Source organism: Arachis ipaensis, chromosome B06 (assembly GCF_000816755.2).
Source record: "Arachis ipaensis cultivar K30076 chromosome B06, Araip1.1, whole genome shotgun sequence".
In the NCBI taxonomy this organism is placed as follows: domain Eukaryota; kingdom Viridiplantae; phylum Streptophyta; class Magnoliopsida; order Fabales; family Fabaceae; genus Arachis; species Arachis ipaensis.
The window spans coordinates 133,848,934-133,863,481 of NC_029790.2; the positions used below are offsets into that span (position 1 = coordinate 133,848,934).

Sequence of the window (14,548 nt, forward strand, 5' to 3'; positions counted from 1 at the left end):
AATTTTTAATTATCTTTAATTTTATTATTTTTTTAAAATTATTAATTTATATTTTTATTATATCCCTTACTATATCAAACACTATTCTTTCTCTTGCTATTATTTTCTATACACATACCTGTATGTCATTGTTCTCCTTTCTCGTTTTTTCTTTTTCCTTCCATCTTCTCTTCACCCGACCATCCGTAATTAATTATCACCAAGTATTATTATCGCAAATTTTAATCTTGTCTATCACTTTGATTTATAACCATCTATTCCGTTAACTTTTATGAGTTGTTGAAGTTTCGCTAAAAAAAGTAAGACATAAAGCATTTAATTTTATATTTAATTTTTAAAATTTTTTTAATTTTTTAAATATTTTATTTTTCTTTTTTAATTTTATATTTAACTTTTTTAAATATTTTTAATTTCATTATTTTTCTAAATTATTAACTTATAATTTTTATTATATCCCCTTACTATATCAAACACTATTCTTTCTCTTATTATTATTCTCTATACACATACCTATCATTGTCTAATCGCTGTTATTATATTACTTTGTTCTTTCTCGTTTTTTTCTTCTCCTTCCACCGTCTCTTCACCCACCGTAATTAATTATCACTATTTATATGTTACATCTTTTATATGTTAATCAAATAACCAGTGCCATATGCCAAACAAATGATATTATAAAAGTCAAAATAAATTATATTTTTGTAATATAATTCATTTATTTTAGTTTAATTTAAAAATAAATATTCATGTACTCAAATTTTAAATATGATATTCTGTATAATTAATAATTTAAAAATAAAAAAAATAATATTATCACATATGAAGTAATTTAAAAATCCTTAAATTTAACAAAATATTAGGCTTTTTCAATTCATCATTGATAGATACAGGCATATTTAAAAAAATACATATAATATGAAAAAAAATTAGTTCTTCCTTAGTAAGAGAAAAAGATAGAACACTATCTTTTGTACATGAAATATAAAGATAGAACACTATCTTTTGTACATGAAATATTGAGAACAAATTAAAAAAAAAAGTAAAAGAACCATGAAAATATTAATTAGATAAGTAAATTAAAGAGGAAAAAAAAATATAGGTAGAAGTTATACGTAAACATAATAACTGCAATAAAACTAAATAAAATTTGTAACGATGGATGTGATGAAATCGATAGCGTTGAAGGTAAAAAAATAAAAAACCAGTAAAATAGATGAAATTATAAAAAAAAAATAAAAAAGATATATTTTTTATGATTAAAAAAAATTCTAATAGAATAATTAGAATGAGGCTAAACTACTGGACAGACCATCAGAGTACAGTACTCACAGATATACTTAAAATAACACTATACAAACAAAGACCAATATAGAATTAAACAAAACATAATTTAAATGAAGACCTCCGAATATAATAAGATCTATACAAAAAATTATTTATCACCGACACTTGTTGGCTTATAATTATTTTTTTTATTTCATATATGGCCACGAAAATAAATCTTTTGACATCGTCTTTACCTAGTTTAAGATGTCAAAAAAAACTCACTTAAATAATTGTGCGGTACAGAGAAGAGTTCATAAGATAAAGAAAAATCAGACCAAAATAAAAAAAAAGAGATTGTGGGAGTAAAGAATTGAATAGAAGTTGTTTTTGTAACTGTTAGTAAATTAAGTAACTGTATAATATTTTTGAATTATGTTAGTAGGGTTAAAATAGGAAATAGAAAATTGGACACCAAACCTCTATGTTTTGGCATTATATATTGTTATAGATTATAGATAAATATACAGGAATCCTACCCATATTTATTACCATTCGGTCTATTACTTGAATCAGTTTCGCTTTTATTATGAGTATCTAAATATTTAAAAAATTTATTCTTAACATGAAAATAATGTAGGCTGAGAATTTAAGAGTACATTCGGTAGAGTACAGTAACATAGAGATATTGTAGAAATAATTCAAATTAAATAAATATAAATATAGGATTCCTATCCATATTTGGATCGTTTGGTATATTACTTGAACCAACTCCGGTGTTATTGTGAGTAAAAAATTCATTATTAAGATGAAAATAATGTAATTTGATAATTTAAGGGTACATTCAAAGAATACTAAGAGTCTAGTAACATAGATATATCGTAAAAAATAATTCATATTAAAGGATAAACTAACAATATAAATTTATTAATGAGAAGTATAATTTAAAATACTTGATATAGATATAGAATATTGTTAAGGAGGTATATTTGTGAAAAAATATAGAAAGTTCAAAAGAAAAAGAAAAAGAAAAAAAAGGAAACACTGAAAGAATATATTCTTTTAGCGTTGATATATTCTTTTTATTTTTTTTGTTCAATTTATTTGTTGTTAGAAAGTTCAAAGAAGAATTTTGTTTCGAGTGTTTATAGAAAGTTCTCTCCTCTCAAAAGTTTCATTGCTAAAGGAGGACTATAAATACTATTAAATAGCATCTTTTCACAATCGGAAAAAGCTAAGCCAGAATTTCTACCGATAACTCAAGTATGAGTTTTTTCTTTCCTTCTTTGTTTCCTTGAATCCCCCTTGTTAAAACTGAATTCTTGCACTTCATCAGTTTTTTCCGATTCATGTAACAATAGGATATAGTTGCTTTTAATTTGGCTTAGTGAGTTGTTTCGTTACAGGTTTGTTTCTATTTCTTTTAATCATGTGATAATTTTTAATTTTTTTCAATAGGGTTAATAATGAAGAAGGAACGTGCACCATGTCCGGGTGTAGTACGGCCAAGATTTAAACCCAGATTTAAATCCAATAAACGTCCATGCAACAAAAGCAAGCTTGATGCGGTTATACAACGCCTTAAACTTTTGAAAAACATCAAGGTAACTAAATATCAAAATCCTAAACCCTAAACCAAAATCCCGGTCACCTCCTTCATAGTATTTGAATTCATTTAATATATGATTATTTTTATTTAGAAATTAGATATTTATGGTTGTTTTATGTCTTCATATATTTAAATTGGAAATTTTTTTATATAAATAAAATAAATCTAATATTTTTTCACATTGTTATCTCGTTTGCTCACTTGATAAGTTTCTAACTTTAAACGTATATTTGCAAACAAGATATTGCACTCCCAATAAGATAAGATAATATTTTGCACTCTAGTTTGTATAAATGGCAATATAATCTGTTACTATTTGAATCATATCGGTTTAACTCTTATTTTAAATTGCATATGTACTACATCGATTTGAATTCATTTTTGGAAAAATTATTATAAAGGACCGTTAGGAAGATTTAATTATTAAAAAGGATCTTTAATATTAAAATTATTAAGAAGGACCAAATCTTTTTATAATATTTAAAAAAAAGAACCAAATCTTTCTATAAAGAGACAAATATATCTTTAATGATATTTCTTATAATTAATTTTTTCAAACATTGAATTATATCCTATCCAAATGTTAAAGTTTAAAAGTTTTATAATTTAAATATATCCATCTATGTAAAGTCGACAGAATATAGATTTTTTTTTCTAATTAATTTCAATTGGGGTTTATTCATCATTCTTGCAGGCCCGATTCAAATACAATTTGGATATTTACAGCTCGCTTCTAAACAAAGTAGTAAAGTACATGACTGGAAGAAAGTCTATCACCCAACTGAGTTCAGATGTTAGTGATGTCTCTATTGTTCTTATTGTTTCTGTCTTGATTGTTTGGTTTCAACAATGCATACATACATTATTGTTATGGGAAGGAAAATTTTCCAAATAAATCATAAAAAAACTATTATCTCCCAAAAAAACTATATACCTTAATTCATTTTTTCTGGAGTGGAAAAATCGGTTGAATCCATCGAATTTTGGTATAAATTTATTATATTTAAATTAATTAAATTAAATTAAATTAAACTGTTTTTATTAAAACATGTTCTACTACTTATAAAAAAGAATTATTACTAACCGGTTCATCTTAAATATCTTTTATCAAGTTAAAAATGATATACTCTTTGTTAATTATATGATCATAATTCGTTTATTTTGTTGTATTTTGCATGAATAATTGAAATTTAAAGTTGCAAGATATTAATTTAAACATATAATTAATTAATAATTGTATTTTTATATGAATATAAAAAATATTTGGTGGCCAATGAGTAATAACTCAAATGACATAGACTCCCCATACTCAATTAAGAGGTTGCGGGTTCAAGTCTCCTATCTTTCCAAATTTTGCCAATGAGTAATAGCTCAAATGGCATAGTCTCTCCATACTCAATTAAAAAGTTGCGGGTTCGAGTCTCCTATCTTTGGTAAAATAAAAAAAATAAAAAATAAAAAATATTTGGTGAACAAATAATATTTTTTCGAATGTAGGCTGCTATACTTATGCGGGGCCATCCAGATCTTATTGACCAGTTTAACAAATGGATTCCCCGTACTCGTCAAGATTCATGCACGTTACTCTCCCACCACTTGGCAGCAACACATTTGGAGAACCGTGATCTACAGGATGAGGGCGATGATGAAGTATCTACGGATACGGATACTGATACGGATAGTGATACTGAAGATTGGGACTGGTTGAAAAGGTTATTCTCTATTTTTTTTTTCTTTAAACATCATTCAAGTAGTAAGGAGTTAGTGATGTCTTAGTTTTGTTTTAATTAGTCACGTCATAGTCATATACCTCTTTTTTATTTATAGTGTATAAAATTATCCAATATATATTGCTCGTAATACTTTATAAAATATTTTCTTATTAATGAAGGTCGACTAAGCTTGGTGGATGTACAGACCCCTATAAAGTTTGGAAAATTTGGAAAAAGATCAAGGTAACTCCGAAGTCAAATCCTGTGTTTAATTGAATTGTATAAATAACATTTGTGTGTTGATGATGCATATAGGATCGGTTTAAGTGCGATATGGAGATTTGCGAGTCGCTAAGAAATAAGGTGGACAAGTACAAAGATGGAAGAAAGTCTATCATCCAACTAAGTTCGGACGTTAGTGATGTGTCCCTTATTCCTATTGTATTGTGATTATTGGTGAAAATTCAAGTACAGTCAACTTAATGTAAAGTTAATAGCCGAGCGTTATTAGATGACAATATAGTTAAACTTGTCAAATCATTTAACGACTCTCACGTATCAAACTTCACATGAAGTTAACTGTACTTAAGTTTATACATGCAGGTTGCTACACTTTTGCGGGGCCATCCCGATCTTATTGAGGAATTTCGCAAATGGATTCCCATCACTCCGAATGAGGGATCCGATGAAGTATCTAGCGATACCAGCAGCTTTAGTTCCACTGATACTGACACTGATATATACACTGATATATCTTCAGATGCCATGGATTAATCTATCAAAATACACTGTTTTATGAATAATGCTCTTGCTATTTTTATATTTAAATTGATTATAGATTTAACAGACAATAATGAACATGTTTTTTTGGTATATTTTAAGTGTCTTGTTTCTCAATAACTTTTCTAAGTGATGACCATTTATTTTCTTAGAGTTTCCAAGTTCAAATAGTACGGCTAGATAAAATATCAATCTAATTGCATTGCATTCTCTAATAAACATAAATTCCAAATTGCTTTAAAAACTACCTCCTAATCGACAAACTTTGTCGATTTCAATCAACAAAGTAAAAGTAAATTGGTAATATATTGGCCGGCTGAGAATAGTTCACATAGGAATAATTCAACGAAGCCTAACTTCCTTCTTGGTTCCGGCAGTAATGTCTTTGATGCTGTAAATTTTGTGCGTCTCTAATTCTTTTCCTGCTTAGTAAAGAGAGTTTATGTTTTGGGTTTAATTAATTTGAACCTACAAACAACATAATAATGGTAGTATGAGTCTCTAGAAATAGTGTGTCAATCATGATTCTGTACATAGACGTACATAGAAGAATTGAATTTGCAGAGGCGGCCAAGTACAAATAGCATATCTATATGTCTGTTATAGTGTGTGTGAATGTGTTATAAGAGTGACAATGGGTAGGATAGGGTAGGGTAGGTTTTGGAGCCAATCTTAATCCTACTTTCTTAATCCTACTCGCGCGTTGAGAATATCCTAATCCTCTATCCGTTTTTAACCCACAAACATCCAAATTCTACCGGCGGCTTACAAAAAAATGCAATATTATTATATAATTTGATGATAATTTATAATAGAACTAACTTTTATGTATAAAAAAAAGATACTAAATTATTAATTAATAATCTTCTTGTAATGGCTAAGGATTTTTTGCATTTAGTGAGAGATGTTTGTTCAACATTCACTTGAAAGGTCATTAGATTATACAAAATGATAAAAGCATGGAATTCACTTATTTGTTCTCAAGGTTGGTTAGACACAAACTCTAATTGTGTAAAATTTATTTTTGAGTTTTTTTTTTTTAACCAAGGATAGAGAGACTCGAACCCGTGACATTTTAGATGAATATGGAGAGACTACGTCATTTTTAAACTATAGCTAATTATACATTACACATTAGTAAAATTATCCAAAATACATTAATTTAATTGAATAATTGCATAAAATTTTTTGTAGTATTAGTGTATTAAAATTAAATTTATTGTCTAATATTTTTCTTTTACTACCCATAAGAATATGAAATATAACCGAACTTAAACATCGAAAAACAATGTTAATATATATTTTCATAAGTAGAAAAAATATTATTTGTAGTGTAAATTTGAGAAAAATTGGTATAATTTATTATTATTTCTTTATTCATTCATTCATTTTTATTTGTGTTGTTTTTCTATGTAATATAAGGCTTACGTGGAAAATGACATGGGTTTTAGTGCATAATTCATAAGATAATGCACTAATGAAGATTAATCTATTATTAGTGTTTTACATGATCATATCTTTTATGCTAGCCATTACTATTAATTTCCTGATCCCTCTTTGTAAATACAAAATGGGGCATATTAGTAGATTATTGTAATGATGCAAATAGATGCAAGAATTATAAATGATGCATTTATAGGGTTGGATCATTGTAAGAAAAAGAAGTTACAAGGGATGAAGGAAGGACCTAATTGCTTTGGCCAATTGGAATATCCAATATGATTGATATAGGGCACAAGATCATGAATGCATATGCCATAATATAATGTGTATATTTTTATTCCATAGGCAAATTAGGCAGATAGGTTCTCTTCCCTTGGCAATTTGCCAGGGAATTGACATCCCTTTGTAGAATTATTTTTAGAGCAATGTATTTGGTACAATTGTTGTATAATATTAAAATATTCATTTTGAATTTATTCTTGTTCTTGTGCATTATTTATTGAGCTATAGTATTTTACTTTATAAACAACTGGGTTGTTCCTTTTTATTATCTAGATTTTTGGATGATAGTTGTGGCAAGGACAGGTTGCAAATATGATATCAGATTGAAAAATGGTTAATTTCCCTAATATAGTTTGCCAAAATGTGTTCTAATTAAGCACATAAAATTAATCCAAGACATATAGGATTATCTCTTCCCCCCTCTCTCTGTTAGTATGACAAAACATAAATGATTATCTATACAAAACTCTTCTACAAAGACAGAAAATTAAAGGTGTTTGCTACGATACGATAATAAATTCATACGTACCGATACATTTAAAATATGGACAAGTAATAATAAGGCATGTAGAATTTATTTTCTACATCAGTGTTATGTCTCTTGATGAAAAAAATATTTATGATACACTGCAGAAAATGAAGTTACAAGAGACATAACAAAATCATTAGGATGCACATTAACATTATTGGAGGTAAAAATAATAAGTCTAAAAGAAAACCTTCTATTTGAAGCCGGTATGACCAAGCCATAGCTAACTTTGACATACTCCAAACAGACAGTTGTGGTTTTAAACCATGCGAAACAAACAAGAGATACTCAGACTTTCCAGCAAAGGCGAGGCTGACAATTGGCTGAAAAAGAGAAGCATGAGCAGTTAAGACAAGATGCAGACAATGTACATGCATGAATCAATGAACCCTAATAGTATTTTCTTAGTTTAGTTCCCTTTTTTTGGGGAAAAAATGTATTTTTAATCCTAATACATGATATTTATTACGAAGCCAGGCCCTAATAAGTTTTTCATCTGAAACTTAGTTCGCATACATGAAACTGTTCTGAATTTCATCTCATCCATCTATTGCCATCACAGCATTGAGCAATAACAGCTGCGATCCCTCGTCATCTCCAGCAACTGCAGCAGCAAGGTGATTCTTCCTCTTGATAGCTTCTTTTCCAAAGGCTTTTTCTACGCCATCAAATAATCCTTCAAGAAGTGCATTCATCTTCTCCTGAGCAGATACAGGAAATGCAGCAATATGTGACTGCAATTCCTTTGCTGCAACACCTTTCTTCAAATATGCTTTCACTTCCCTGACCACAGTTGCATAGTTCACAGTGTCACCATTCTCAGAACCCTTGCATATCAGAGCATATCAGGATCAATATTCAAGATCATTAACAATCTTAAATCACAGTAAAACAACAATTGAAGAAGCAAGATAAAAATTTATAGATTAACTAACCAATTAAAAGTTTAAAACAACAATTACAGTTAAAAAAAAATAATAATAAACTTTTAAAGAGAGCAGAGATTGTAGTATCGTTGTGAAAAATCCAACTCGACCAGGCTTAGTCAAGGGGGAAGATGAATGTACTTACCTGCTCAATCAATTAAGGAATGAACTAGATCCTTCAAGACAGAGCACAGAGCGGGACAAGGAGCACGACGGTGGGGCTGAGGCAGTGGAACAGACCAAAAGTCCAAAACAGAGTAACAAAAAAAGCTTCACCCAAAACATTTCAGCAAAACCAGCATTCAGCATTCCAAAACAAGCAAAACCAACAACTACAAAACACTAAAATCTGCCTACAGCATTAAGCATCTAGCACATTATGAAACATTCCAAAACACTAAAATGTTCTATACAGTAAAAAAACCAAATATGACACACTAACAAGCTCTTCTCTTTTCCGCCCGGACAAAAACAAAAAAGAATGCTCAAATGACTTAAATTAGCGTCATGCTATTACAGTAATTGCAGTTATGCATTTTCCCATAATCATTTCCCGTATTGTATCCACATGCAAAAAATTAACATCACAATCACATGGAAACATAAACCACTTACCTCTATCATCGGAATTTAAATCCCCAGTAGCATTTCCATTGTTGGCATACCCTTCTTGTGCCACTGTTCATAGGGGCAGAAAAATGGCAAAATTAAATAAATAATGAATAAATAGCAAAATCGCATCAAACCGAAAAATAAATGAATAAAATTTGAACAAAAAAATTTAGGAAACATTGAACCACTCTTACAAAAATTAAATAAATAATTGACGGCAGGATAACATTAAATTACTCTTACAAACGTTAGGGAAATAAATAGCACGATTTAAACGTTAGGGACACAAATATCCCAAACGTTGAGGACAAAAACGATACTTTACTCTAAAATAAAATAAAAAAAACTTAACAAATATATATTTAATTTTAATTAAAATTTCATATTGTTTCTTAATTATATAGGCCAAAAATACAAAAATCAAGCCTGGCTGCATGAAAGTACAGCAGTGAATGTATCTTAATTCTTAAGAAAAAAATGTAAAGAAAAGAACAGGAGAGATTCAACGTTTATTCTAAGATAAAAAAGTATTGTATTTTGAGTTGAAAATATTTTAATAGAATTTTTCACTTTGTTCTATAATTTTAAAAAAGTTTTCGTTGAAAATATTTTCAATCAAACCAATCAGTCTCTACAAAATAAAGATAGGAAAGATCCAATCTTTTTAAGTAATCAAGTTTCATAACAAAGAGAATAACTCAACGTTGATGAAAAGAGCAAAAGCTTGCTAATTTCTAATTGATTCATTTAAAAAAATAAAAAAAAGGATAAAATTTTAATGTCTTTTAACCAATGGACAAAATTAATTTTAAGGCAATGGATATTTTTTCTAACTTTTGCAACTGCTGAGTACTTTTATACCTTTTGTATGTGTGTACGTGATTTAAAAGAGTTACAGTAACTAAATTTTTATCGTATTATTAAAATGTTAAATTTAGGTGTATTTTGTCTGCATTGGAGTCTCGAAAAAAAGTTCCTCTTCGTCATCATCTTGTGAGAAATCGCTATCGTTGCTATTAGTAACATAATCTTCGTCGGATTCTTCGTCGTCAATGTCCATCTCATAAATCGAATGAACAACATAGATAGACGGTAGTGCGAGGGGCTGATCATCCTGCACAAAATTGGACTGCTCAGATCCACTACCACTCACGTCACCAACCTCTGCGAAAAATTCTATCACTTGTTCACACTTGATTTTACCATGAACGTCAAACATCAGTCGCACATGATCGTTGTCACGCAGCCAAAACAGACGAAATCAAAATACTCCATTTCCTATTGGAACTGACATCTTATACCCTATCCTCCCAATCTCTTTACTCCCACCTTGATCGAGGAGCACCGAATTCTCACACTCAAACATGGCTCCGTTAATTGGGATACACACAACCAAATATACACTAGTAGACATTATGATTGGTTTGGAGAAGGTTTAGACAGAGGTGGTGAACTTGTTGTGAAGAATATAATGGGTTGTAGTTGCACACCCTTTTTATAGCTGTTGCAAATTTGTCCTATTATATTTTGTTTACACAGTAAACCATGTGTTTCGTTTACACAGTAAACGAATTGAATTTACACGTATACATGTGGTTTACAGTGTGAACAAAATACGTGTAAATTCAATTCGTTTACTATATAAACGAAATATGACATGTAAGCATTTTCGTAAAAACGCTACAAATTACGCAAATCGGTAATTAATATAATTATTTAATTTATATAAATAAAAAATCCAACAAAATATACATGGACACACATTTTATTTTTGTTTTTTATTTTCACCTACCATATCATGCACAATACAAGAACACCACATACAAAAACACCCTTATTCACTTGTAACAATTGTAGAGTCATTTTCTTATTTTGTAATATCTCTCCAACTTTTATGTATCTCTTCGTGTACGAAATGTTTGTTTGATTTCTTTTTTTATGTTCTTTGCCAACAAATTTATAAAAGTGGCAAGCATTTATTATTATCGTTATTTTAATATCTATTTTCTTGTAAAAAAAATTGTATTTTTTTATTTATTTATTCAAATACTACAACTTTAAAATACATATTTCTATAACTAAAAATTCAAACACAAAATATTTTGTATATAAGCTATTATCAATAAGAGTCCTTGTACTTTAAATTTTTTCTAAAAAAATTTGTTTAAATTATTTATTCAAATTGGATCATAATACATGTTAATATTAATATTTTTATTATATCTAGTTTATCAAGTTTAAATTAAGCTTATTAGAAATAATAAATAGCTTATTCATATGTGAAAAAGACATCAGCAACTAGTAAACCAGAGTAACAAACTAACAGAGCCATCAGTAAATTAACAGAGCAATCGAGCCATTGAGCAATTAGAAAACAGTCACACTAAAACAGAATAACAAACTAACAGAGGGAACGAGGCATCAGTAAAAAAGAAGAAGACCGAAGAAGAAGATCAAAAATTAAAAACAGTCACTAAAAATGGAACAAAAATTGAAGAAGAGGGAGAGAAAAGGATGAAAGAATTATATTTTTATTTATTTAAATTTTTTGTTGAAAAACAACAAAAAAAATCCACATTTTTACAGAATTGATCGAAAAAAAAAAGCTAATCCCCTACACACTAACATTGACCCGATCACCTTTTGGAGCATTGTAGACTATGCCTCTTCTCCTTCAGTTTCCGTCGCTCTCTCTTCCCTGCTACCATTGCTTTCTCCGTCTGTCTCTGTCGTTTCCTCTCCCCGGAGGTCGCGGATCCGTTCTTTGAGATTGCGATTCTCTCTTTTCAATCGCAGGTAAGCTGAACGTGGCCCTTTGATTCTATATCTTTTCCACAGTCGAAGAAAATATAGAAAGTCGATTGATGCGAACGACGATTGATGCGAGAGAAAAGACGGAAACCGCTTTGGAACTGATTATCGGAAAAGTGATGATCGGGTAGGAAATTAGGGTTTTAGCTTATATTATATAATAACAGGTAGAATCTTTTACAGGGTTAGTTTTGTCCATCCTATAAGATTACTAATTTAGGAACATATCTTCATTATAATTATATCTAATCAATATTTAATGCATTATTAAATTACTTATCAATTATCAATTAAAAATACTTTTAATTATTTTAATAATAAACGGCATTGTTTTATTCGAATCGGCCGATTATCGGTCCAGTCCAACCGATTGGTTTTCGGCTGGTTCGACGGTTTTTAAACGATTTTTTTAGCGGTTATTAGTAGCGGATTGAACCGTTTTTAGTGACGGTTTTTAGTTCGACCGGCCGATTCGGTCCGGTTTTTAGAACCATGGTTTCTACAATGAACGAAATGGCGCCGCTTGGTGAAGAATTTTTGGAAATCGGTCGGGTTCCGAATAGGTTCGACTGACCGGTGCCTGGCCGGTTTGACGGTTCAATAACGATTTTTTAATTTAGTGATTATAGTTTCTAACCGAACCGTCTTGCTCACCGGTTCATGGTTCGACTGTCCGGTTTGAATCGATTTTCAGAACCTTGTTAAAAATGCCTATATGAAGTCTTTTTCAATCCTAGCGGCGCCGTTTTTGGCTTTTTGCGAAAATTCAAAAAACCGGCTGGGTCCCGGTTCGGTTCGACAGTCTTATATGGTTTTTCAAAATGCTGGTTTTGGCATCTGCCCGAGTCATTTTCGCAGCGGATCACTTTTCAACCGGTTCGACCGGCCGATTCGAACCGATTCTCAAAACATTGATTAAAACCATTACTTGTCCAGCTTACAACACAGAAATGGTTCAAGAAATCGAAATGCTAGAGTGAAAATTAAGCTTCACCCAAATTCAACTATAATTGAACTAAAGACAGAAACATTAATTTTCAAAAAGAGTCAACAAAAAATATAGTGCATACTAAAATAATATAGGAGTGTATACTAAAATAATTTTACCCACAACTTTTGCGGTAAGTATATAAGAGTGTATACTAAAATAATATTGGTAGTTGTTATTTGTATTGCGTATATAAACTAGTTGTTATTTGTACGAACAATTAGAGATGAAGGTTGTGTAACTTGTGTGAGAACCAGCAAACAAAAAACAAAGTGATTTTGTTTAGTATCTTTTAAATTTATTTAATTTTTTTGGTATGAATAATTGATTAAAATTTATGAAGAGATAAATGATTTTGTTAAAAAAAAAGGTATTTAAGTCTTTTTATAAAATTAAATAAATAAATATTTTTTATTTTTATTTAATTAAAAAGATGTTTTAGTAAAAGTGATGATATAATATATATTTAAAAAAGAAAAAATTAAATGTTGATGTGAAAAATAAATTCCACATGTCTTATTATTACTTGTCCATATTTTAAATATATCGGTACGTATGAATTTATCATCGTATCGTAGCAAACACCTTATGATTTTTGTCCAAAAAGTTGGTATTGTTTTTGTTTGTGAAATGTGACACTAATCTTATTTGAAACATGGTCCCTCAACATGTGCATAACAATTAAAAAAAGTCCTTTGTAATTTAGGTAAATTCAGGTTTGCATTTCATAACTAAAATTACCTCCCATTCCTTCTATTTTTAAGAATTTGTTCAGGAGCATTGTTACATAGCTTCATTACACAAGGGATTATTTAATTGAAAACGGAAACCACAAGAAGTAGAATAAGTGCTTAAGAATGTGTCCCTAAAATTATTCTACGCCTTTATTGTGTATGTTATTCCAAAAAAAAATGAATCGATGCTTCTCCTGTCCGCAAAGTGAACAAGTCGGATTGGAGGTACCGTGTGCAAAAAAAAAAGAATTTTGCTAAATAACTAACACCCAATTAGTCAATTTGTCTTTAAGTGATAATTCTAATTTTTCAAATTGTTATAAAAATATAAAATTAATAATTATTAATGACAGTTGTTTAAAGTTGGTTAGTTAAGAATTATTTATCTATACTTTACCAAAAAAAAATGGATCACTTTATTGTGTGACATGAAAAATGAATCAATACTTCTCCTGTCCGCAAAGTGAACAAGTCGGATTGGAGGTACTGTGTGCAAAACAAAAAAAAAAAGAATTTTACTAAATAACTTTTTTTTGAAACGAAGAAAGCTTAACACATGACAGTAGAGCATACAAAGAAACATAAAAATATAGAAACTACCAACATAACTCACACAACCCCTGGCTTCTCCATCAATGCCATCATCCCCCATAGGATCACAACCACGCCATGTTGTGTAGCTCAACTCTGACCGTGTGTGAATTATCTCAATACTCGTTTTGTCATTCTTAAAGATCCGTGCATTGCTAAATAACTAACACCCAACTAGCCAATTTGTCTTTAATTGATAATTCTATTTTTTTAAATTGTTATAAAAATATAAAATTAATAATTATTAATGACCGTTGTTTAAAGTTGG

General features: G+C 29.4%; 2 protein-coding genes and 1 long non-coding RNA gene across 7 annotated transcripts; 1 reads left to right on the forward strand and 2 right to left on the reverse strand.

Annotated features, from left to right (window-relative positions):
* On the forward strand, window positions 2,379-5,478 carry LOC107605554. Its single transcript, XM_016307469.2, has 7 exons — window positions 2,379-2,526; window positions 2,722-2,867; window positions 3,567-3,665; window positions 4,370-4,584; window positions 4,764-4,827; window positions 4,900-4,998; window positions 5,188-5,478. The coding sequence occupies exons 2-7, from the start codon at window positions 2,730-2,732 to the stop codon at window positions 5,356-5,358; spliced, it is 786 nt and encodes a 261-aa protein (XP_016162955.1). The 5' UTR covers window positions 2,379-2,526; window positions 2,722-2,729; the 3' UTR covers window positions 5,359-5,478.
* On the reverse strand, window positions 6,865-7,966 carry LOC110263637. The gene is made up of 2 exons (XR_002349517.1): window positions 7,809-7,966; window positions 6,865-7,716 (listed from the first exon to the last, which is right to left on the reverse strand). It is a non-coding gene; the product is annotated as an uncharacterized LOC110263637 (long non-coding RNA).
* On the reverse strand, window positions 8,086-12,103 carry LOC110263636 (eukaryotic translation initiation factor 5-like). 5 transcript variants are annotated; one of them, XM_021105274.1, is made up of 4 exons: window positions 11,894-12,103; window positions 11,821-11,839; window positions 9,160-9,222; window positions 8,143-8,445 (listed from the first exon to the last, which is right to left on the reverse strand). In XM_021105274.1, exons 3-4 carry the CDS (start codon window positions 9,166-9,168, stop codon window positions 8,158-8,160), a joined length of 297 nt encoding a protein of 98 aa, XP_020960933.1. In that variant the 5' UTR covers window positions 9,169-9,222; window positions 11,821-11,839; window positions 11,894-12,103; the 3' UTR covers window positions 8,143-8,157. The 5 variants fall into 5 exon arrangements, 1 of the variants encoding a protein (XP_020960933.1); XR_002349515.1 differs by lacking the exons at window positions 11,821-11,839; window positions 11,894-12,103 and adding an exon at window positions 8,690-8,893 and having other exon boundaries at window positions 8,159-8,445; window positions 9,160-9,228; XR_002349514.1 differs by lacking the exons at window positions 11,821-11,839; window positions 11,894-12,103 and adding an exon at window positions 8,690-8,897 and having other exon boundaries at window positions 8,159-8,445; window positions 9,160-9,228.